Source organism: Hylaeus volcanicus, chromosome 1, assembly GCF_026283585.1.
Source record: "Hylaeus volcanicus isolate JK05 chromosome 1, UHH_iyHylVolc1.0_haploid, whole genome shotgun sequence".
Classification (NCBI taxonomy): Eukaryota; Metazoa; Arthropoda; class Insecta; order Hymenoptera; family Colletidae; genus Hylaeus; species Hylaeus volcanicus.
Genome location: NC_071976.1, coordinates 34690157 through 34710395, shown reverse-complemented (window position 1 = coordinate 34710395; position 20239 = coordinate 34690157). Strand labels below are relative to the sequence as shown.

General features: G+C 28.5%; 6 protein-coding genes across 14 annotated transcripts; 2 read left to right on the top strand and 4 right to left on the bottom strand.

Moving 5' to 3' along the window:
* Nucleotides 1–825: 825 nt before the first annotated feature.
* LOC128881092 (START domain-containing protein 10-like) lies at nucleotides 826–4494 on the bottom strand. 4 transcript variants are annotated; one of them, XM_054131830.1, is made up of 8 exons: nucleotides 4355–4494; nucleotides 3939–4097; nucleotides 3682–3853; nucleotides 3438–3585; nucleotides 3194–3346; nucleotides 2988–3112; nucleotides 2789–2911; nucleotides 826–2728 (listed from the first exon to the last, which is right to left on the bottom strand). In XM_054131830.1, the coding sequence occupies exons 2-8, from the start codon at nucleotides 3956–3958 to the stop codon at nucleotides 2639–2641; spliced, it is 831 nt and encodes a 276-aa protein (XP_053987805.1). In that variant the 5' UTR covers nucleotides 3959–4097; nucleotides 4355–4494; the 3' UTR covers nucleotides 826–2638. The 4 variants fall into 4 exon arrangements, with proteins under 4 accessions (XP_053987805.1, XP_053987787.1, XP_053987798.1 ...); XM_054131812.1 differs by having other exon boundaries at nucleotides 4233–4365; XM_054131823.1 differs by lacking the exon at nucleotides 4355–4494 and adding an exon at nucleotides 4238–4324.
* On the top strand, nucleotides 4443–7984 carry LOC128881045 (glucose 1,6-bisphosphate synthase-like). 2 transcript variants are annotated; one of them, XM_054131717.1, is made up of 10 exons: nucleotides 4443–4585; nucleotides 4670–5032; nucleotides 5106–5362; nucleotides 5464–5926; nucleotides 6047–6234; nucleotides 6311–6488; nucleotides 6565–6788; nucleotides 6862–6967; nucleotides 7113–7339; nucleotides 7431–7984. In XM_054131717.1, the coding sequence occupies exons 2-10, from the start codon at nucleotides 4955–4957 to the stop codon at nucleotides 7531–7533; spliced, it is 1824 nt and encodes a 607-aa protein (XP_053987692.1). In that variant the 5' UTR covers nucleotides 4443–4585; nucleotides 4670–4954; the 3' UTR covers nucleotides 7534–7984. The 2 variants fall into 2 exon arrangements, with proteins under 2 accessions (XP_053987692.1, XP_053987698.1); XM_054131723.1 differs by lacking the exon at nucleotides 4443–4585 and having other exon boundaries at nucleotides 4612–5032.
* On the bottom strand, nucleotides 7549–13233 carry LOC128881019 (uncharacterized). 4 transcript variants are annotated; one of them, XM_054131681.1, is made up of 6 exons: nucleotides 13091–13233; nucleotides 12351–12694; nucleotides 8792–12104; nucleotides 8476–8714; nucleotides 8127–8352; nucleotides 7549–8072 (listed from the first exon to the last, which is right to left on the bottom strand). In XM_054131681.1, exons 2-6 carry the CDS (start codon nucleotides 12401–12403, stop codon nucleotides 7992–7994), a joined length of 3912 nt encoding a protein of 1303 aa, XP_053987656.1. In that variant the 5' UTR covers nucleotides 12404–12694; nucleotides 13091–13233; the 3' UTR covers nucleotides 7549–7991. The 4 variants fall into 4 exon arrangements, with proteins under 4 accessions (XP_053987656.1, XP_053987642.1, XP_053987647.1 ...); XM_054131667.1 differs by having other exon boundaries at nucleotides 7549–8352; XM_054131672.1 differs by lacking the exon at nucleotides 13091–13233 and adding an exon at nucleotides 12876–13084 and having other exon boundaries at nucleotides 7549–8352.
* Nucleotides 13234–13372: 139 nt separating this feature from the next.
* On the top strand, nucleotides 13373–14453 carry LOC128881125 (uncharacterized). The gene is made up of 2 exons (XM_054131870.1): nucleotides 13373–13764; nucleotides 13825–14453. Exons 1-2 carry the CDS (start codon nucleotides 13762–13764, stop codon nucleotides 14332–14334), a joined length of 513 nt encoding a protein of 170 aa, XP_053987845.1. The 5' UTR covers nucleotides 13373–13761; the 3' UTR covers nucleotides 14335–14453.
* Nucleotides 14309–16514, bottom strand: LOC128881085 (exosome complex component RRP43-like). The gene is made up of 7 exons (XM_054131789.1): nucleotides 16352–16514; nucleotides 16025–16061; nucleotides 15825–15962; nucleotides 15310–15604; nucleotides 15099–15219; nucleotides 14883–14986; nucleotides 14309–14798 (listed from the first exon to the last, which is right to left on the bottom strand). The coding sequence occupies exons 1-7, from the start codon at nucleotides 16366–16368 to the stop codon at nucleotides 14671–14673; spliced, it is 840 nt and encodes a 279-aa protein (XP_053987764.1). The 5' UTR covers nucleotides 16369–16514; the 3' UTR covers nucleotides 14309–14670.
* Nucleotides 16515–17595: 1081 nt separating this feature from the next.
* LOC128881103 (pleckstrin homology domain-containing family F member 2) lies at nucleotides 17596–20130 on the bottom strand. 2 transcript variants are annotated; one of them, XM_054131846.1, is made up of 8 exons: nucleotides 20040–20130; nucleotides 19327–19391; nucleotides 19018–19155; nucleotides 18813–18876; nucleotides 18391–18447; nucleotides 18188–18294; nucleotides 17852–18109; nucleotides 17596–17772 (listed from the first exon to the last, which is right to left on the bottom strand). In XM_054131846.1, exons 1-8 carry the CDS (start codon nucleotides 20053–20055, stop codon nucleotides 17743–17745), a joined length of 735 nt encoding a protein of 244 aa, XP_053987821.1. In that variant the 5' UTR covers nucleotides 20056–20130; the 3' UTR covers nucleotides 17596–17742. The 2 variants fall into 2 exon arrangements, with proteins under 2 accessions (XP_053987821.1, XP_053987816.1); XM_054131841.1 differs by having other exon boundaries at nucleotides 18391–18516; nucleotides 20040–20129.
* Between the last annotated feature and the right edge of the window lie 109 nt (nucleotides 20131–20239).

Sequence of the window (20239 nt, the reverse complement as noted above, 5' to 3'; positions counted from 1 at the left end):
CCAATACTAATAAAAGGTGCATATTAATACAATACATAGTTTTAAAAAATACAGTACGATAGTAAAATACTTGCGCTCATAATTAGAACATTACAGTTAAGAAAACATGTTCTTCAATGTTAATTAATATAATGCAATATTAATTTGACGTATTTCATTAAATGCACTTTGTAATGGAAGCATGAAACCCGAAATGGATATATTTTATTTGTTACTCGATTTAACCATAACATTAAAATAAAAGATAAATTTGTAATCTTCTATATATTATAAATATTGTTTCTATTACAAAGCTGACAAATAAAATCTATAAAATACTTCAAGTGAAACAGCTATTATTAAAGAGTGGTTTTTATATAAGTTGTGAAAATTGTAATAAAAAAATGTATAAATTTGACACATAAATTTATGTATATTTACTAAAATTATATCCGTGAAAACTTAAAATATATATAAATCATTCTTGAAACTCTTAGAACTATGTGAAATTTAATTGATTATATGTAAGAATATGTATGCCTCAAAAAAGTAGATATTTAAACAATGATTTAATACGGTAACATTAGCGAGGGAACGATGCACAATATAAAAAAGTAAATTTATAACTTGTAAGAGTATAAATCATTATAGAATACAATAAATGTATATGATAAAAATCAGAATATTATAAAAAAATTTATACAAATATAATAATAAATTCGTAACAATTTTACAAAACGTTGCATTAATTTAAAAATTAAATATAATGTTAGCGGTAACATTTTGAATTCAAAACTGGATTCTATTGTGCGATAATATGCATATAAATAGATATAGATGCACAAATATACAGCAAAATTTGTACCTATTTATTTGTCTTTTAATTGACACTGTAATTAAGGAAGTAAAAACTTATTTCTATGAGTTGTACTACAAAAATACTGAATTCATAAAAAGAATTTGCACTCATACTCATATGAAGATGGTTTCATTATAATTCGATCGCTAACCTACCTGATTAAATATTATAACAAATGAAGTGTTAAGAGGAATGCACAGAATCATTTTTAATTAAGTACGAATAAATATCAGTTAAAAACATTATGTACTCATTGCTATATAAAAAAAAATGCAAGAATTTAAAAATTATCATAATATTACGTCATTTTGATTATACTTTCTTTAAGTATTAGTTGAACATTTCACAATAATTATACAAATTTGATAATTCACATGTATTTAACGAGACTGCGTAAAATACAGAAAAATTATAAATCTGTATTCTGTAATAAGTATTAGATGCATCAGTCGAACTTTTGTAAATAGGATATATAAATGCGTTAATCTAGGCAAAATACTTGATACATGTTATATACCTTCATTTCTTCTAAAAAATGTAAAAAATTCTAAAGACAGGAACTACTGCTGCAAAAACTAATACAGTTTATCTCAATTGACGAATCAGTTTACATACTTTATCTGTAACTATTGTCTCGACAAACTAGTTAATACATTGCAATCAGTAGATAACATTTTAAATATTTTATAAAAAAAAGAAGTTATTGTTTTTAATATGAGAAACCTAGATAATATTTATTTAAATAAAAATAGACTATTAATTGTAAGTTAGAAATTTTGATCTTTTCAAGTCTAACTAATAGCATCATCGAGAATTACTATGTTTTTTTAGAAATTGTCACAAAAATCTATCCGCGACTACTGTTTTCCTATTTATCTGAAATTTCCCTGACATTACCAAAATCACATTTTTAACACCACAACGTTATAATTAGTGTCTATGCACCAAGGTATAATGTAATAGCTTCAACAAATGCTCAGTATAGATAACATGTAAATTTTGTACCTTTAGTGATAATTATCATCTCATCAAAATTGTAGTATTTGTATAATGCTTATACCCTCGCATAAATAAATGCACATAAACGCAAATTTGAAATTACAACTTACGTATTGTGCGTTATATGTTGGAGGTTGTAGCATATATAATAAGTTACGATTTCAACAATACATACAACTTCAAATCGATAACAAGCCATGACTAGTAATATTTAACGCGATGCAGGCCGCAATATATTCTGTTATTCGCACTGCCACTTATTGCAGTAAGCATCATTATAGCAATAAACTTATTAATATCTACCATTATTAATAATATAAATGACATGTTGAATGCCATGGAGATCACCAGCACTAGACTTTCTATTAAGACTGTGCTAACCATCTATGACTGACTCTTCGAACATAAGTTTCTTTAAAACACTTACCATAAATAGACCGTAATATTTATACAGTTTTGAACAGCATTAATTTCATTAGACATACCGTAGAATAATTGGTTCACTATTAAAGAATCGAATGTTCCTAATTTTTACTCAATAATTTGAACCAACGTTGAAAATAACCTTAAACGCCTATGCAATATTAGGCGTAAGTGAAACTTATGAGTGAGATTGACACTCAACGTTTTAATGATGTTAAATTAGATACCTGTATATACGCACGCACGCACGTATGACACAACAATTAAGATTTTCAGAGACTCTGCAGTATTATAATACTGCATTTAATAGCTGGAACTATTCCTAGCAACTTCTCTAATCCTAGCAACGTAAAAGTGTACTTTCTTATTGGAGAAAAACTAATCGCTGTCCATTATACCAGACTCTTTTAATTCTGATTCGTCAACATAATGATTTTTTGAATTCCTTTCTTCGACAGACTTTATACACTATAAAAATGTATTAATTCATTATCTCGTAAAATTGTAAATTCACATGCATATGCTTACATCTTCTATCCGTATTCGAGGTGCAGCGATTTGTTCAGGAAAATGCCATGGTTTGTAATTTGGATTATTTAGTAATTTCCAGTTAGGATAAGCTACCGAAGCTTTATGTAATTTTTTAACCATCTAAAAAAGAAATAAATATCGATGAAATTGCAATCCAAACTAAATACTAGTTTGTAATCGATATAGAAAAACGTACTCTTGGAGCAAATATTTGCGTAACTTTATTTACTAGCCAAACTGGTAGCTTTCCATGCGGATCGGTATGAGATACATAACCCAGTTCTGAACCATCGCCATTTCGCGATGGTCTTACAATATATCCTTAAATTAAGAACTTTAACGATAAAATAGTGAATCATACCTGGATGGTTAGTAGGTTTTATTTTGATTTTTGAATTTTACCTGTGAGATAAGATGTTGCCCGCACAAATTGTTTTCTTGGTGGATAATCTTTGTGAAAAACAGAATGATTTAGAATCAACTGCTCAATACCGGTATCAAGCCACGATCGTTGCAGAACAAAATCTCTATTTTTCAATGGAGATGGGCAGGCCACTAGTTGATACATATTGATTATTTATTTAAATAATTTCCATTTGTACGTACATTCGAATAACAGAACAGCCAATAGTTACTAGATACTTACTAGAATAATAACCAATATCATTGTTTGGATTAAAAAAGCCTATATCTTTTGATTCGATCATATGCGTATCCCAAACTTTTCTATATTCCGGATCGTGTAATACATCATATAAAGTTTCTGGCAGAACATCGGGAAATCGAGTTCTAATCTAATAAAATGAACGAAAGTAAAACAATTTGAATAGTATTATCTATTTATAGGAAACAAAGGGATAAAATTTAATTGTGACCAAAAAAATACATACCTTTACCATTCTAAAACTAATTCCTGGTACAGACTTTGTCCAAACAGACAAATCAGGTTTATTGTAATCTAATTTCCAGTCGTTATTATTATCATACAAATGCTTCAACTTCTCAAAATCCTTATCCTCAGCAATTTTAACAATTCCAATATCCATTTTATAAGAATATTGTCTATGAAACGAATAAAATTAATTAATAAAGCTGCTAACATGAAAAATAAATTTATTAATAATTTATAAATAAATAATTACATTACCTTGTATTCACAGAGTTCATAGCACTTTCATAAAAAATCTGAACATATTTAGTTCTACCATACAATAGGCCTTATACTTATGCCAAAGTAATCTTTGAATATTCTTAAGCATTGTTCTACTTTTTAAGAAATAATTAACTATATAGTTCACGATTCATACTGAAAAAGCAATAATGTTAACATCAACTTTGACGGAAAGGACCGACCACAACACCGCGACCTGCCGCGACCAACAGCGACTGACCTACACGATCAGCGATGCCGATTGCCGATGCGTCGTATATCATACGTCACCTTACCGGTACGATGTAAAGTCCAAGTGCAAGTTACAAGTAAGCAAGTGCAACAGTTATAGGTTAACGAGCATCTATAGAGTTAGAGTATATCTTTTCTAACCTAACCATAGTCAAGATTACCTATGCGTAACCGTCATTCCACAAGTGTTCTTCTTTTCATTTAAACTTTCAATATTTATCAGTTGACATTTTTTCTATGACTATTATTTATTCCATTTGCGACTGTTACTGACAGTCACTTCGCTGTGATGTCACTGACCAACTGTCAAGTGCCTACTGACAGCTACCCATATTACATTATATGCAGCTACCACTACCATCAACAACCTGGCCTTATCTAATATCTATCATGTATGTATAGTATAAGCAAAAGTATATATATAAGGACTGTGTTTGGCATGCCGTCACATGCTGTCACCATTCACATAATTGCAGATAACCACATGCCGTATCACGTATCAGCTGCAGTTGTATTCGGCTAATCGGGATTGTTCGGCTTCGGCATTCCTCTCTGCCACATCTCTGCCACTGCTCTGATCTCTGATAAACTCTGATACAGATAGCAGAACGTTTGATATTGTCGCCCATTTAAATGCTTATCTTTAACCTTTTCATATATAATGTGATATCGATGACATATTGCTATTAAATAATTAACAATTATTAATATATTTAACGAAACAATTAGTTCATTGTTTCATATAGAAGAACGTTTTCAGTATGGCTACAAAAATTTCAATTAATACTGGAAATATTGACCTGGATAATAAAATCAATGAATGGTTAACGTGGAACAAGGTTCTGATATTAGCAATATTTTAAATACATCTAATTATCATTTTATTTATTCAAATTCATCTTCTATTTTTAGGATCCAAATGCAGAACACCAAGTTGAAAAACTTGTTCGTGACAATAACACTAAAGTTCTGTTTAATTTATTTATGAAAAGACTTGAATTTGGTACAGCTGGCCTAAGAGGTTGCATGGGTCCAGGATACAGTCAGATGAATGATTTAGTTATAGTTCAAACTGGTCAAGGTTTATCAAATTACTTAATTGACGTTGTGCTGAATGTTACTGTAAAAGGTGTAATAATAGGATACGATGGACGTCATTGTAGTAAAAGGTTAATAATAATAATAATATACAATATTTATTTTATATTAATATGCAGTTATGTTGTTATCATAGTCAAATAGTCGTATAGTTTTCTTGATATTATTTTAGGTTTGCAGAATTGACAGCCACAATTTTTGCAGAAAAATATATAAAAGTTTACCTTTTTTCAAAGGTGGTTCCAACTCCTTTTATACCTTACGGTGTATTAAAATATAAATGCGCAGCTGGAATAATGATTACAGCTTCTCATAATCCTAAAAATGATAACGGCTATAAAGTTTATTGGGAAAATGGTACACAAATAATTTCACCCCACGATAAGAAAATTCAAAAGTATATACTCGAAAATCTTAAACCAAATGAGTTTTCATGGGATGTGACAAAAGTCTACGAGAGTCCTTTATATAAAGATCCGTGGAACGATATTATGGAATCATATTTTCACGATCTCAGACAAAAAGTTCTATATCCAGAAGTAAATAGAAATACGATATTAAAATTCACTTACACTCCTATGCATGGTGTTGGATATGCATATATGAGTGCAGCTTTCATTGCTGCAAATTTAAAGGTATCATTAATTAAGCTTTACAAATAAGTAAAATAAATTTGTTCCATGTAGTATCATAGGAAGAGTTTTTAATACGGAACAGATAATCAAAAAAATAAATTTTATTTTAATTTCGAGCAGCCATTTATAGTAGTCGAGGAACAAAAATTACCTGATCCAGAATTTCCAACTGTTAAATTTCCAAACCCTGAAGAAGGAAAAAGTGCTCTAGATCTCAGTATAAAAGTAGCAAATGAAAATTCTTCTTCCATTATTATCGCTAATGATCCCGATGCGGACAGATTAGCTTGCGGTATAAAAATGAAAAAGTATGTAATCATTAATCATTTTTTTAATAAATATAATATCAAGCATAATGTGCCCGACTGCCCGTTTTTATTACAGCGAAGAATGGTACATCTTCTCCGGCAATGAATTAGGAGCACTATTAGGTTGGTGGATGATGCATACACATCAAGTGCAACATCCAGATACAGATTTTTCAAATGTATATATGTTGGCATCAACGGTATCAAGTAAAATTCTGGCATCAATGGCTAAACAAGAAGGATTTAATTTTGAGGTGTTTACAATTAAAATAATATGTATTTCTGGTCCTCTTACTAGTGTTACGATAATTGTCTTTTGTATTTCAACAGGAAACTTTAACGGGTTTTAAGTGGATGGGTAATAGAACCGTAGAATTGAAGAAAGCAGGTAAAGAAGTTATTTTTGCGTACGAAGAAGCCATTGGCTTCATGTGTGGCTCCAATGTTCTTGATAAAGATGGTATAAGCGCAGGCATGCACATAGCAGAATTATCAGCTTACCTTGAAACTATGGGCTTTACTCTTTACGATAAACTGAATGAAATATATACCCAGTACGTTGTACTATTTAGATTAAAACTTGTAGAATTTTATATATATTTAAAGAAATATATGTATTTAATTTAGATATGGATATCATATTTCTAAAAATTCATATTGGATATGTCACGAAGCAGATATAATTAAGAGAATATTTGAAAGATTAAGAAATTATAACGGCGAACCAAATACGGTAAGAAGTGCGTGTATAACATTATTTTGAAATTTGTTCCAGCAGAGTAATGCAGCTTTTAAAATTAAGTACATTATAAGAGCGCTTGTAATTTAAATAACTTATTCCTAATTTGCTATTTGTTTTAAATTAAAATATTTTCCAGTACCCAGCAAACATCCTAGATGGAAAATATCCTATAATAGGTGTTCGTGATCTAACAACTGGCTATGATAATACAAAACCAGAAAATAAGGCTGTTCTACCTGTTTCAAAATCCAATCAAATGATAACATTTACATTCAAGAATGGGTTAGTTATAACATTGAGAACTAGTGGTACCGAACCTAAAATTAAATATTACACAGAACTGTGTGCATCTCCCGGGGAACAGTAAGTTATTTGTAATGTTCGAAGCAATAAAAAAAACGTAATTTATGAAAATTAATACAGATAATTTAAAAAGTGTTAATACTGTTTCTAGAAATATTACAATACTAAAAAACATACTGGATGAAATGGTATCAGCTATCGTAACGGAATTTCTTCAACCCGAAGTAAATGGACTTATATCTCGTACTAGTTAAATAATATTACAAGCCTTAAATATGAATTATTAACTATTTAAAATGTGAATTTACAGCAGAAACATGTTAATAACAATCATATAAGAATACATTTTTCTCAGCGAAACATACTAGAATATACATTTAAAGATTAACTTGCATTTTATTACATAAAATATTTAAACATCATACTTTCTGATTTGTTTCCATTACATTTTTCATTACTTTGAAAATAATTACAGGACGCAAAGTATTAATGTAGCGAAGTATATAAATTAACTAAGCTAGAAAATTTAATTAAACAAATACTATCATTTCATATGTTATTTAAATGTACAAAAATATACAACATACATCCGTAACGATTGTAGTTTACCAATATAAATGATCTTTTAATAATTATTATAGTCATCATCTCCACTGAAAATGTTAATGAACATGCATGCGAACTTGCGTTACTCTTCCGATATTTGTATATTTTATATATTTTTCTTTTTATGTAAATTCTGTTTATTTTTATTTTTATTTAATCTTGTTTCTCTTAAATAAAATGTAATACACTGAAAAAATATTTTGGTTATATGATATATTTTATTTAAAAATAAAAATATTACCTGCTCATCTAAAAAGTTCACGAGAGTATTTATGTTGCAATTGAAGCCTTCTTCCTTTAATATAGAGTATAAGGCTTCGATACATAACGGTTCGTAAGTTAAGATATTGTTGTGTAGTTCTCTTTTAACTTTAATTAATGCAGAGAACACATCTTTAATGTTTTGTGTATTATCAGTTGTGATCGTGGGTTCAAGATTTTCGAATTGTAATTGTGTAGATACGATGCTACAGAATTGTGAAATTTATGTATTAATACAGTCAAGATCTACAATTTTAATCAATTATTAAGAAATCAAATACAATAATTAAATAGTAATAATTATATATAAATATTATATATTGATGTACCTCTCTTGAGAATGTTGTAATTCATATTTATAGTCATCCATATAATTGTCATTAGTTTTATTATAATTCGTTTTTTTTTTTGGTGGTTCCTCGTCATCGCTACTTATTATTGCAAATTCAGTTTCAATTTCTGTTGGTATCGTACAAATTATAGGATGTAATTCATTGTAAATGTGTGTCAATAATTTTATAGCTCTATCCCGCTTTTGTATTTTCAATCCATATTTACACAATTCTGCCTAGAATCAAATTAATGAATTATAAACTGAACTTTCTTGTTTATTCATTGTTTATCAGGTATAATTTATTAACTTACATGAAGTTCGGGTGTCTTCATATCATTATAATTAGGAAGAGGAGTTACATTGTCTCCGATAATTGTAGGTGACATAACTGTTCTCAACATTCTTTTACGACCACATTTGCATTGCGACCGATTTCGTTTACTGCAAGGATTATTCTTAATATCTTTTACATTAATATTCAAATTGCTCTCTGACATAGATTTTTTTTTGAATTTTCTATTGCCATTTTCTGTTGTATCAATTGTAGACAATTTATTATTTATTATGCTACATCTTAACTCACTTGAATTATTAGTTCGAACATTCGAAATACTTTCCCGACTTGTCGGAGATGTAACGCAAACAGGAAAGTATTTCTTATCGCTATCGTTCTGTACATTCTTTTCAGGTATTTGCGTAGACTTCTCGATATTAAAAACTAATTGTTCCTCTTCTGTTTGATTAATACATTCTATTTCTGGAGTTGTTGAAAAATTAGTGTCTACATCTATATCTGACAGCACAGTAATGTCATTACTATCCGTATTACTTTTTCTTGTATATTCGCATTCCTCTAAACTATTTTTTACAGAATTGTTTAGTATATACTTTGTTACAAAATCCCGATAGTTTACTATGCTATTATTCTGATGTTTTTTTTTATAACTCGAATACATAGATATTTCACCTTCCTCTGGATATAGGTCAGAAGGAATACTATCCTGACTTTCGCTAGATTCCGATGGAGAGCATGCCTCTGCGGTTATAATGCTGTTCACATTTTCAACATTCGCATTTCGTATTAGTAAATTTTCAGATGTAGTAAATGTTACTTTATTTTGAATTTCGTTTTCTGTATTGTCTATACATTTTTCTCTATACATTTTTGTAGAGTTTCCTATATTATATTCCAATGATCGCGTTAAATTGTTTATCGACTCAAAACTCAAGTGCATATTGGTATCGCTTTCTTCAAATGTATCCTCTGTATTCAATGTAGAACTTGTATTAGTAATAGAATCAAACTTGCTTAAGACGTCTTGTTTTTCTTTGAATATTTCTGTTACAACAGCATTCCTATTTAATGAAGAATTTCGACTAGAATCATCATATTGTTTCATATTAAATGGATTTCTATTTAGTTTAGGAGAAACTGATATCAATGTAATTTCAGAATCTGTATCAAAGTCTGATTTTGCATTCTCTTTTTGAAATTGTTCAATAAATAAGCTCAAATTACTTTTTGGTTTCATTGTATTGAAATTCTTTATATTTCTTTGTTCCGATCTATTACAATGCGGCGTGTCTGACAATGAATGTATACATTCTTCAACATTTTTGTATGTAATAGATTTCGTAATCTTAGAATCATCGATAGAGTTAAGAATGCTAAGATTGTTATCATTTTTTGTTTCTTCAAAACCTGAAGTTCGACGAGTACATCTCTCTTTGTAATTCAGTATTGTATCATTCGTATCGTCAAACATATCTGGAGATGCATTACAAAGCGGGATAATATTTATCTTACTTTGACAGTCAACTTCTCTTTCAGATGATCGATCTATATATGCATTTATTTCTATTTCTTGCGAATGAAGATTTTTTGCTATTGATGTTAGTATATTTGAATCAGGTGATGATTTTTCATCTATTTTTCCACATTCAATATCTTTTGTATCATGTATTTGAATCTCTGGTTCTTCAATTTCAGTTTCCTTCATTTGTAAATAAGCAAACAATTCTTCCACTTTGTATTTTCTTGCCAAATTTCTTAAAGAAGAGAAGCTTGTCGAATCTTCAAAAATACTCAAATACTTCTTAATTATTCCACAATAAATAAATTCCAAAAACGCTAAAGCAATATTGTAAGAAACATCAAGCCAACAAATTCTTTCCTTGATCCCAATAAATTGTGAAATATCATTGGGTATAACATCGATTAATATATTCGAACAACGCACATAAAAGACTAATTTATGTGCCCAAATATATTTGTCATTATTAACAAATATTATTATATCACTTGCAGAGCTATCGTTTAGTGCATCTCCCCAGTTTATTACTAAAGTATCAATATACTGTTTATCCTTACAGTTTTTATGTTTTTTACTTGTAAGACATAAATCTGTTTGCGATATTCCAAACAATTTGTTCTCCTCTTTGTTCTTTTCTATTTTATTCTGATTCAATTCTACATCGTCTACTTTACATACATTTGTAAATTTTATGGCATTCTCTTCCTCTACTTCTATTAGTTTTTCTTGTGGAAATATATATTCAGAGAGATTTGTCACATAAAAACATTTCCGACTCTGTGTTAATCTTGCTTTGTCCCATATTTTGTCCTCCTTACAATAAAGTTCTTGAAGTAAACGACTCTTTAGAATAGTTTTCATTTTAATTTCTTGACTGTAATCATTTTTTTCTCTTTGTATTTGAGTAACCGGCTCATCTCCCATAAGAATTTCTGCAATTCTTTCTGTTAAGATTCGATTTCTTTCTTCTTGAGAACGTGTTTGAAGAATAGTTACTTCATTGTATTTTTTTCTTTTACTTTTTATAAGCGATATAGGTTTGCTGTTTGCAAATCCAAACTTTTCCAATGATCTTTTTGATTCTAATGCTTCTAATACAGATTGATTTGGTATTTCAGATAATCTTTCGATTTCACTAATTTCATCTAATTCTTCGGCATCGTAAAGAGATTTTGATAATGCTAAAGCAAGTTCAAGGTCAGAGTCTTTATTCAAATTTATTCTAGATGGTACAGGTTTCTTCTTGTCTGGTATTATAGGTGCAGCGAGTAAACCTAAGGATTTCCTTTCGTCTTCTTGACGCTTCTGAAGTTCTATAGCATCTAACAACTTTTTTGTAGAAATGTTATTTTTACTGGCACAAAATTTCATGTGCAATATTCGAGAGTCTAAATCTTTAAATATTTTAAAACATAAGGGACAGACGAGAGCCACTTTTGTATCGGTAGTCATATCGTTACTATCGCAATTATCTTTAGATTTAAAAAAAGAGGATTCTATAGAAAGTTGAGAATCCCGCGAGTGTTTTCTTTTCTCTGAATCTTGTTTGTACTTCATATCTTTATGATTCTTGATACAGTTCTTAAATTTTGTAGCTGTTTTACTTTTATGTTTCAAGATATTGGATGTAGTACAATCGCTAAACGTTGGTTTAATAATTTTCGCATCCGGACTTTTAAATTCTAGTATACTGTTATCTTCGGTTACTAACAATGTATTGGAAGAAATTTTATTAGTTTGTAATTCTTCGTCCATTTTAACTTTATCCAAAGCATGCTTTATATTACATTTTGATAATTCTTTAGGTATGCTGTAACAAATATTTATGTACTTGTACTACATTTCGTCAGACTAGACACAAATACATTCTCCATTGTTATAACAGGGTTATATATTTGTTATCAAAATAAATTTTAATAAATTAGGAAGCAACCAATATTGTAACAAAAATATCATTGATTAAATATATATTTTCCATATTTGAACAATTTATTTCATTTAATAATACAGTATTCTAAAGTAAATATTATATAAACATAAAAGTTTTATTATCTACCTTTCAGAACCATCCTTTTCATCTGTCCTCTTTAAACATAATCTATTTTCCATCCTATATACTTTGAATGCAAACTATCATGCGACCTTGATAAATTTTTAAACCCAACATGAGTATATATGCAAATTGAATAGTTCTCTTATACTTGCTACAGATATTAGATCTTCTGTTAATTTTGATTTTAGCTGAATAGGTTTTTTATAGTTGTTAAACTATCTACAATTTTCTCTAGCGAAAGTGGAGTATTTTCTCTTGAAAATAGTTCATCTAGAGTTTGCAGTTTATTAGGCTGAGTAATTCCCTCGAATTCGTTAATAAGTTTCTTCCTTTTTACAACATGTAAACTGGAATACAAAACGAGACAATTGTTATACTTACATTGAGAGGAGAAATTTTCAATATATCGAAATCGAAGTTTAAATTGAAAAATGCGTCACTTAAAAATACTCTACATGCATAAATGAAATTTATCGCTTCACTATAATTAATTTTTAACGTTCTAAGTTTACTTTTTCGAATTACTACCTGTTTGAACACCTTGAATAACAAGGTTAACTTTTAACTATTTCTTATAAATTATAAAACTTTCTTATAAATAATATGTTCAGTACGAATATTATTTCGTGCATTACATTCCTTATGTACAATATTTTTATAATTTTATAAAATGATTTAGATGCACGAATAAAATCAAATGTAATTATGTATATCACGCAAAGTATGTGTACGAATATATTCACCAAAATAAAACACAGGCTCCAAAAGGCACAGTGACCATCATAAAACCAACAACTACATTGAGTTTACCAGCTGGTGTACCTCGAAGAGACCGAATTTTCGGTTTCTTTGAAACTATCGGTTCATACATTATACAGAATTTTAATGTCAGTAAATATTATACAATAATACAAATACGTTCTAAATATTCAATTATAGAGATCTACCCTTTAGCTTTAGCGCTCTAGCATCATCTACCGTCGGTAATTTTAACTATACAGTGCTACCTCGGTAACATTTTATAATGAACACAAAATAATTAGTATAACTGATTTTTATTTAACATCGTACCACGTTCTCTGTTGTCTATTATACAAAATAAATTCTAATCTCTCCAATAACTATGATATTCGAAGTTTAACGATTTTATTCGTCAAGCAAAAAACAAACAAATAAACAAACAAACAAAGTACAAATGCGTGACAATTGAAGTCTTTTTAAATCGTTTTTTTTTTTGTAGTAGACCGTGAAATTTATGTTATTAACTTTAGATTTTAAAATAATTAAGAATTATTTGGTAATGTTATATGTATCATTGCATATCCTGAGTAGTTATTCAGTAATGTTTAACACTACAAATAAGTTTGTAAAAAATAGAGTATATTACTTTGAAGTGCTTTAATCTACTTATAAAATGGTATGTATTACATTTATTATTAATCATTTGAATGTTTATATAATAATAATCATGTTTTAGGCTTCTACTTCTAAGAAGCAAGCTGTGATCAGCATAAAAAAAAAGAGTCCTCCAAAACTGGAATTGACATCAGAACAAAAAAATGATATTAAAGAAGCATTTGATTTGTTTGATCCAGATGGTACCGGAAGGATTGCTACCAAAGAACTTAAAGTGGCTATCAGAGCTCTCGGGTTTGAACCCAGAAAAGAAGAAATGAAGAAACTTATAGCTGATATCGATCCAGACGGTCTTGGTACATTATCGTTTGAAGAATTTTTGAACTTGATGTCTATAAAAATGTTAGAGAAGGATACAAAGGAAGAAGTTTTAAAAGCATTTCGTCTTTTTGATGATGACAATACAGGAAAAATAACTTTTAAAAATTTAAAAAGAGTTGCTAGAGAATTAGGTGAAAATCTTACAGACGAAGAATTGCAAGAAATGATCGACGAAGCAGACAGAGATGGCGACGGAGAAATTTCTCAAGAAGAATTTTTGCGTATAATGAAAAAAACAAGTCTTTATTAATACTTTGTAGCTTTCTCTTAAGTTAATTTTAAGGAATTAATGTCCTTGTACGAAAGTACTACAAATATCGATTATTTAAACTTCAAAGACTTTCACACATTAATCGTAACATAATTTCGTTGTAATTAATTGTCAATTATATCGCATAATACTAAATGTAAGTTATGGTTACAATATAAAATTGTAAGATGTACGATGTAATTTGTATACAAATAAAATAATGCAATTTGAATAATATTTGGAGGAGATGAAAAATCAAACATATTTTTAAATAATGTTACAAAATAATTATAAAATACTTTAATGTTAATGTAACTCATAGTTTTATACAATTTGTCATTCGTTTGAATCTTCCTTTTTTGTTGATGATATAGCAGTGTTAATCAGTAATCTTACTAACTCAGCTCTTTTTTTAGACTTTGCTAAGCCTTTTGAAAATAAATGTTGAGAAATGGAAATTCCACCTACAAAGAATATTTGATATATAAAATAAAATATTAGAAACATGACATACTTAAATTTATTTTCATAAATACCATACGACATACCAGGCTTATGTATGCAACAAATTTTTTCTTCATCCATTACAATTGTAAATCTTCCCAAGCATAAACTTTCCTCCTCATCAGTAGGATCAGCAATTAATAACTGACTAAATAAAATAATAAAGTAGTATGTAACATGTCATATGTATTTTAGGAATAAAGATCCCAATGTATCCTTAAAAGAGATCATTCTATAAACGTACATACATTGTAACTTACTTATCAAATACAGCAAATGTTACAGATACTGGCATTGCTTTAATTGGAAATTGTATCTTCTTCGTAGAACAAACAGAAATACTTCCTGTTGCTACATTGTAAACTGTTTCGGGTAAACATACTACACAAAAATATATAAAATATATATAATAAATAATAGAGATATACATTGATTCAGATTTTAGTTACAATGTAACGGCACAAAACTTACAAGTATTAAGCGCACCAGTCAAAGCTCCGATACAAGCATCAATTACAGAACCATCATAGTTTATACATAGTAGATCACAATATAATACCCATACCAGTTTGCCTTTACAAATACAAAGATCTTTTAAATTAACAGCTGCTGAATTTTTCAAAATATTCTCTATTATTTTTGAAATAACTTGTGCTTGATCACTCGGTGGACCTGGTCGAAATTTTGGAGAGCATAATGGTGAAAGTTCTATATTTGGTATAATATATCCACATTCAGAAGATATAGTTTTAGGTGTTGCTAATTCCTATAACAAAATGAGTTATTTTTTGTACTGAATCAAATAAGTTTTGTGGAAATGCATAACACATACATCTAACGATTGTAAAGGAAAGGAGTAAGCGTATTAATTATATGTATATGTAATATTATACATCTCGATCATCCTGTTTTCAACATTTACTTGTTACTTCTATAAGCATGAGAAATACAAATCGAAATAAAAAAATTGATTACAAAATACTTACAGCTTTAATGCCACATACAACTGTTGTATTCCCAATTTTAAATATTGATGAGCTATCGGCATGAGTAATCGATGAAATATTAACGCTTATCGGACGAAAAGATAGAAATTGCCTACCATCTGGTCGAACACCCTGTGCCTGAAAGTTTTGGATAGTTTTAGTAGTTGCAGCATGTAATACTTAAATACATCCATACGTACCAGATGATCCTGCAAATATTTCACAGGGTGTATAGTCCTAGAATGATGTTTTTAATTAAGATTAATTATAGACAAACAATTTTTAAACATTTTATAAAACAATATATTTTATTATAAAGTAGAACAACACGATGCATACGATAAAAATGTCACTTCGAAGCGACTACAAAACAGGTTATATTAGAACTAAATAAACGTACAATTTCCTACTTTTTTTAAATACATATTATTTCAAAACATAAAATTAATATTAAATATATACATATGTATATACAGTACATGTTCATCTCAATAAAAATGTACATATAGAAAATGTTAAATACTAACTTGTATTGAGTATCCATAATATATTTCCACTGGACTTTTGTTACAGAATTTCAATTTATTAAATACAACATATCAATTTATGTACATCTATAACAGAATTCTGTATAAATTATAACACATAATTCAACATACAAGAATGTGTTAACTGTCAGCAAATATTTTCTGAAATTGCTTAAAAAGTGTCAAGGAAGAATTAAAATTCTTAATAATAGAATATACCATAAATTTATCTGAATTTTTTAAAAGAATCGTTATATAATGGGAAATCAATTTTTTTGTATACTTTTACATGCATTTATAACTATCTACATTTAATATGCTATTCGACATTTGTAAAGTGAATAAATATTATTTACATATTGTATTATTTATTTTATTTTATTTATTACAATCAACGCATTTCACAAAGTATCATGTAATCTTATAATACAAACAATTAAACAAAGTTTAGTCCTGTATGTTTAAAAATTTATTATATAATGTTATAACAGCATAAACAGCATTTTGTTCCAAAATTAGACTGGTATCAGCTATTTATAATCAGTAAAAAAAGAATAGTGTATTCAGAAAGGCACAGTGTGGCATATACTCTTACAATATTGTATCAATGAAAATTAGAATCTAATTATGGTAAAATATTGAAATATTACAATATAACAAAGACATTGAAGTATAAACGGTAGAAATGACATAACACATAGTGAATTATTTCTTTACACCATATAAAGAGTTAAAAATAGTAGTCTTTTTTGTTTGAATATCTGTGTAATTACTACAACAGTTTAACTTTGAATGTCAAGTATACTTTTCAAATTAATTATATAAATTAGATATATATGTATATAACAAAAATAATAGTTGAAATTTAATACAAATCCATATGAATCATTTGTACACAGACATTTTTCTCGGTATTCGATATAAATATAATTTTAAAAAACTATTAACCCTTTTAGTATAAAAGATATAAGGGGTACGGATGAGAAGATGAAACCTAAGGGTTATATAGCATATACAATGCTTGAACCATAGTAGACATTAAACTTTGAGGTTTAGGCACTTTCTCGTACTTTACCTCTTGTAAGATAGTAGGCGTTCTACTCGCCTTACTCATTAATTTCATTGGCTTAAATTATATATGTAATGTTACTATCGTCGGTACTCCTCGAGTATTATTTTCACATCCGCTTATCAATAGTCCAGTATAGTGGACTCGCGTGCCAAAAGGGTATCCAATTATCAAATTGCTATAAGTACCAAAAAGGTTAATAATTTTTAGATTACTATAAGTTTAAAATATTGACAATTTAAAGTTATTAATTTTAAAAAATATCGATTTGAATAATTTGTCCGTCCGTAGTTTTCTTTATTTTAAAATAATGTGGTCGACTTCATGGGGCAAGCGGAGAGTAAAATTTAGGCTGTAACAATATAAAATTGTGTAACATAACATGTATTGTCATTGATACAAAACAAAAGATTTTCGATCAAATACATTACCTCATCATGCTTTTCTTCCTTATTTTCATCGTCATCATCACCAGAGCTGTCCCCTCCCGAACTATCAGCAGAATTGCGTTGTTGGTCCTTATTATTTAGATTGTCAACAGTCGTTGGAGATGATGCTTTTACTTTACTAGCTGCATCATAACATTGTAAACAGACTCTAACCGCTTTTCCATTTCCTTGTCCAGGCAGTAATAACTTCTTATTACTGCACGGTCCACATACCACGGCTCCGCACTGTCTACAATGGTGCTGGAAAAAGTTTGATTGAACTTTTAATATTGTGAAATTATGTTTTGCAATGATTCGAAAAAATAATTCTCCACATACTCGTCTATTTAAGACTGTAAATTGTGTCTTATTACAGTGCATACAGATTGTAGCGTCATTATCTGGTACCCATACAGCTGCATGAACTTCGACTGGTTTTTTACCACCTATCAACAAAAACGTGTTCAAAATTTAAACGTAGTACGTATATAAGTAGATATATACGGTTATATTTTCTAGTCACGATACTAAGAATTACTTACTCTTTCTTAATAAATCCTCTATACATTTTGTAATGTGAGCCATCCATTCTTGTTTCTCTGTTGCAGTGGCAGCATAAACAGCAAATGACTTTGTTACTGTTTTTATGAGCCAACCATTGCGATATTCTATAAATAATGATGAATTACTCTACTATCTTTACGGAACTGTAAACACAATGCAACGCTAAATGTATGCACTGTAAAATAGATTAGTAGCCTAGAAAATTTTTATAAATTTCGAAATACCATTCAAAATCTAAAAGAAAATACTCTTAAGGGAAATAATTGTATTATTGTTGGACTGTAAAAAAATAGAGTTATACAGATAACATGTAACGAGATGTTTGATGTCATCGAATATGATATACCTAAACAGAAATAAAAAAAAATATGATAAAATGGTATTCAAAAATATAACTTACGACCATCGTCGGCCACAGACTCCAATTTAACTTCTTCAAGTGGTATAATGTGCTGTTTATTGTACTATTAACAAAAAAAAAGTATACATTTGTTTGAATGTTTATTCAATTACAAATGATTACATTAACGAATGATAGTGTCAGGTTTCATAATTTATAATTAATTACCTGTAAGTAAATTGATAAAATGTTAACGTTGACATACCTTTTTTTTATTTATTACAATGTTTCCATAAACCAATATATCGTTAAATAAGAAAAACTGTCTTGGTTTTGGTTTTTTTCTACACATTTTTGTTAGAACACCTTCTCCAACTAAAACTCTTCCAGGTACTGCAAGTGGCTAAAATAAATGGTATATTTGGGTTAACTTTAAACATTATTTTATTGTCATTTCTTGTAGGTAATAATAAACAATATTGATTGTTTTATATCTAACATTCTTTCTTTTAATTTTCGCGATATTGTAAATCCAGGTGTGAAAAAATTAATATTTCTATAATATCACATGTACCTGACCAGAACTGCCAAAGCAGTTTTCGACCATGCCAATACGCCTAGCATTGGCTTCGCTGTTTACTGCAACATACAGAATAAAAATTAAATAATTTTTAATCGCTATTGTATAAAAAAATATCAGGTAATAGATCAAATTTAATGAAATATTGAGTATTTTGTTTCGATAATACATATATTATGTATTCCATTTAATTGCCATAAACATAAGCTACAAAGCTACACTGTTCCCCAATGCAAATCTCACAAGTTGTAGAACATGCAAATTGTGAATCTTCTTATTGTTGAACCGGAACAAATGTCACATGTCTTGAAACGATACATGTCAGAAATGAATTAAATGGCATTAGCCTTCCTATTTATCGTATAAAATCGTTGAAGTAAATAACTTGTAATTTTGATTCTTAGAGAAGTACGCACAAATAAATAGAATCGAATAAAGGATTTGCTATTTTTTTGTATTAATTCATATATATATATATATATATATATAATGTATTATGTTTAACTGTCAAAAACACAAGCTACTGAGCTACACCGTTATTCGATGCAAATAGTACAAATATTAGAATATACGAAGAAAAAGAAATCTTTGACTGGTTGAGCTGAAGCAAATATCGCATATTTTACAGTGTTATATAAAAAATAATTAACGTTTTTCGTGAAATATATAAGAATAATTAAATAATAATAAATGGAATACAAACTAACCCAATCGGTCAACCATGATCCTATGAATCAGGGATCAGGGCTGACAACAACAGGAAGTATGAATCACATCCATGTTTCGCTATTTGTTACATAGCGTTCATAGTGCGTTCTATTCAAAGTACATACATACATATCAATATTCTATTCTATTCTATTATAAAAATATGATTGTTATATTACAAAAGTTACAAATAAAAAGA

Bases quoted from the DNA above. Each gene is read 5' to 3' on its own strand.
- LOC128881103 (XM_054131841.1), bottom strand. The intron at 19,156-19,326 runs GTACATGTGATA...CATTTATTTTAG, and splicing joins GCTTTGGCAGTTCTGGTCAG to CCACTTGCAGTACCTGGAAG. The intron at 17,773-17,851 runs GTAATGTATTTG...ATATTGTTACAG, and splicing joins AGGAAGAAAAGCATGATGAG to CCTAAATTTTACTCTCCGCT.
- LOC128881019 (XM_054131667.1), bottom strand. From the start codon at position 12,403: ATGGAAAATAGATTATGTTTAAAGAGGACAGATGAAAAGGATGGTTCT. The intron at 12,105-12,350 runs GTAGATAATAAA...TATTTGTTACAG, and splicing joins GAAAAGGATGGTTCTGAAAG to CATACCTAAAGAATTATCAA. The intron at 8,715-8,791 runs GTAAGTTAATAA...ATTTGATTCTAG, and splicing joins TGAAGACACCCGAACTTCAT to GCAGAATTGTGTAAATATGG.
- LOC128881085 (XM_054131789.1), bottom strand. The intron at 14,987-15,098 runs GTAAGTTACAAT...TATTTTATTTAG, and splicing joins ACATTTGCTGTATTTGATAA to TCAGTTATTAATTGCTGATC. The intron at 14,799-14,882 runs GTATGTCGTATG...TATTCTTTGTAG, and splicing joins TTGTTGCATACATAAGCCTG to GTGGAATTTCCATTTCTCAA.
- LOC128881045 (XM_054131717.1), top strand. From the start codon at position 4,955: ATGGCTACAAAAATTTCAATTAATACTGGAAATATTGACCTGGATAAT. The intron at 5,363-5,463 runs GTTAATAATAAT...ATATTATTTTAG, and splicing joins GGACGTCATTGTAGTAAAAG to GTTTGCAGAATTGACAGCCA. The intron at 7,340-7,430 runs GTAAGTTATTTG...TACTGTTTCTAG, and splicing joins TGTGCATCTCCCGGGGAACA to AAATATTACAATACTAAAAA.
- LOC128881092 (XM_054131830.1), bottom strand. From the start codon at position 3,958: ATGAACTCTGTGAATACAAG. The intron at 2,912-2,987 runs GTACGTTTTTCT...TTTCTTTTTTAG, and splicing joins CGCAAATATTTGCTCCAAGA to ATGGTTAAAAAATTACATAA. The intron at 2,729-2,788 runs GTAAGCATATGC...ACATTTTTATAG, and splicing joins CTCGAATACGGATAGAAGAT to TGTATAAAGTCTGTCGAAGA.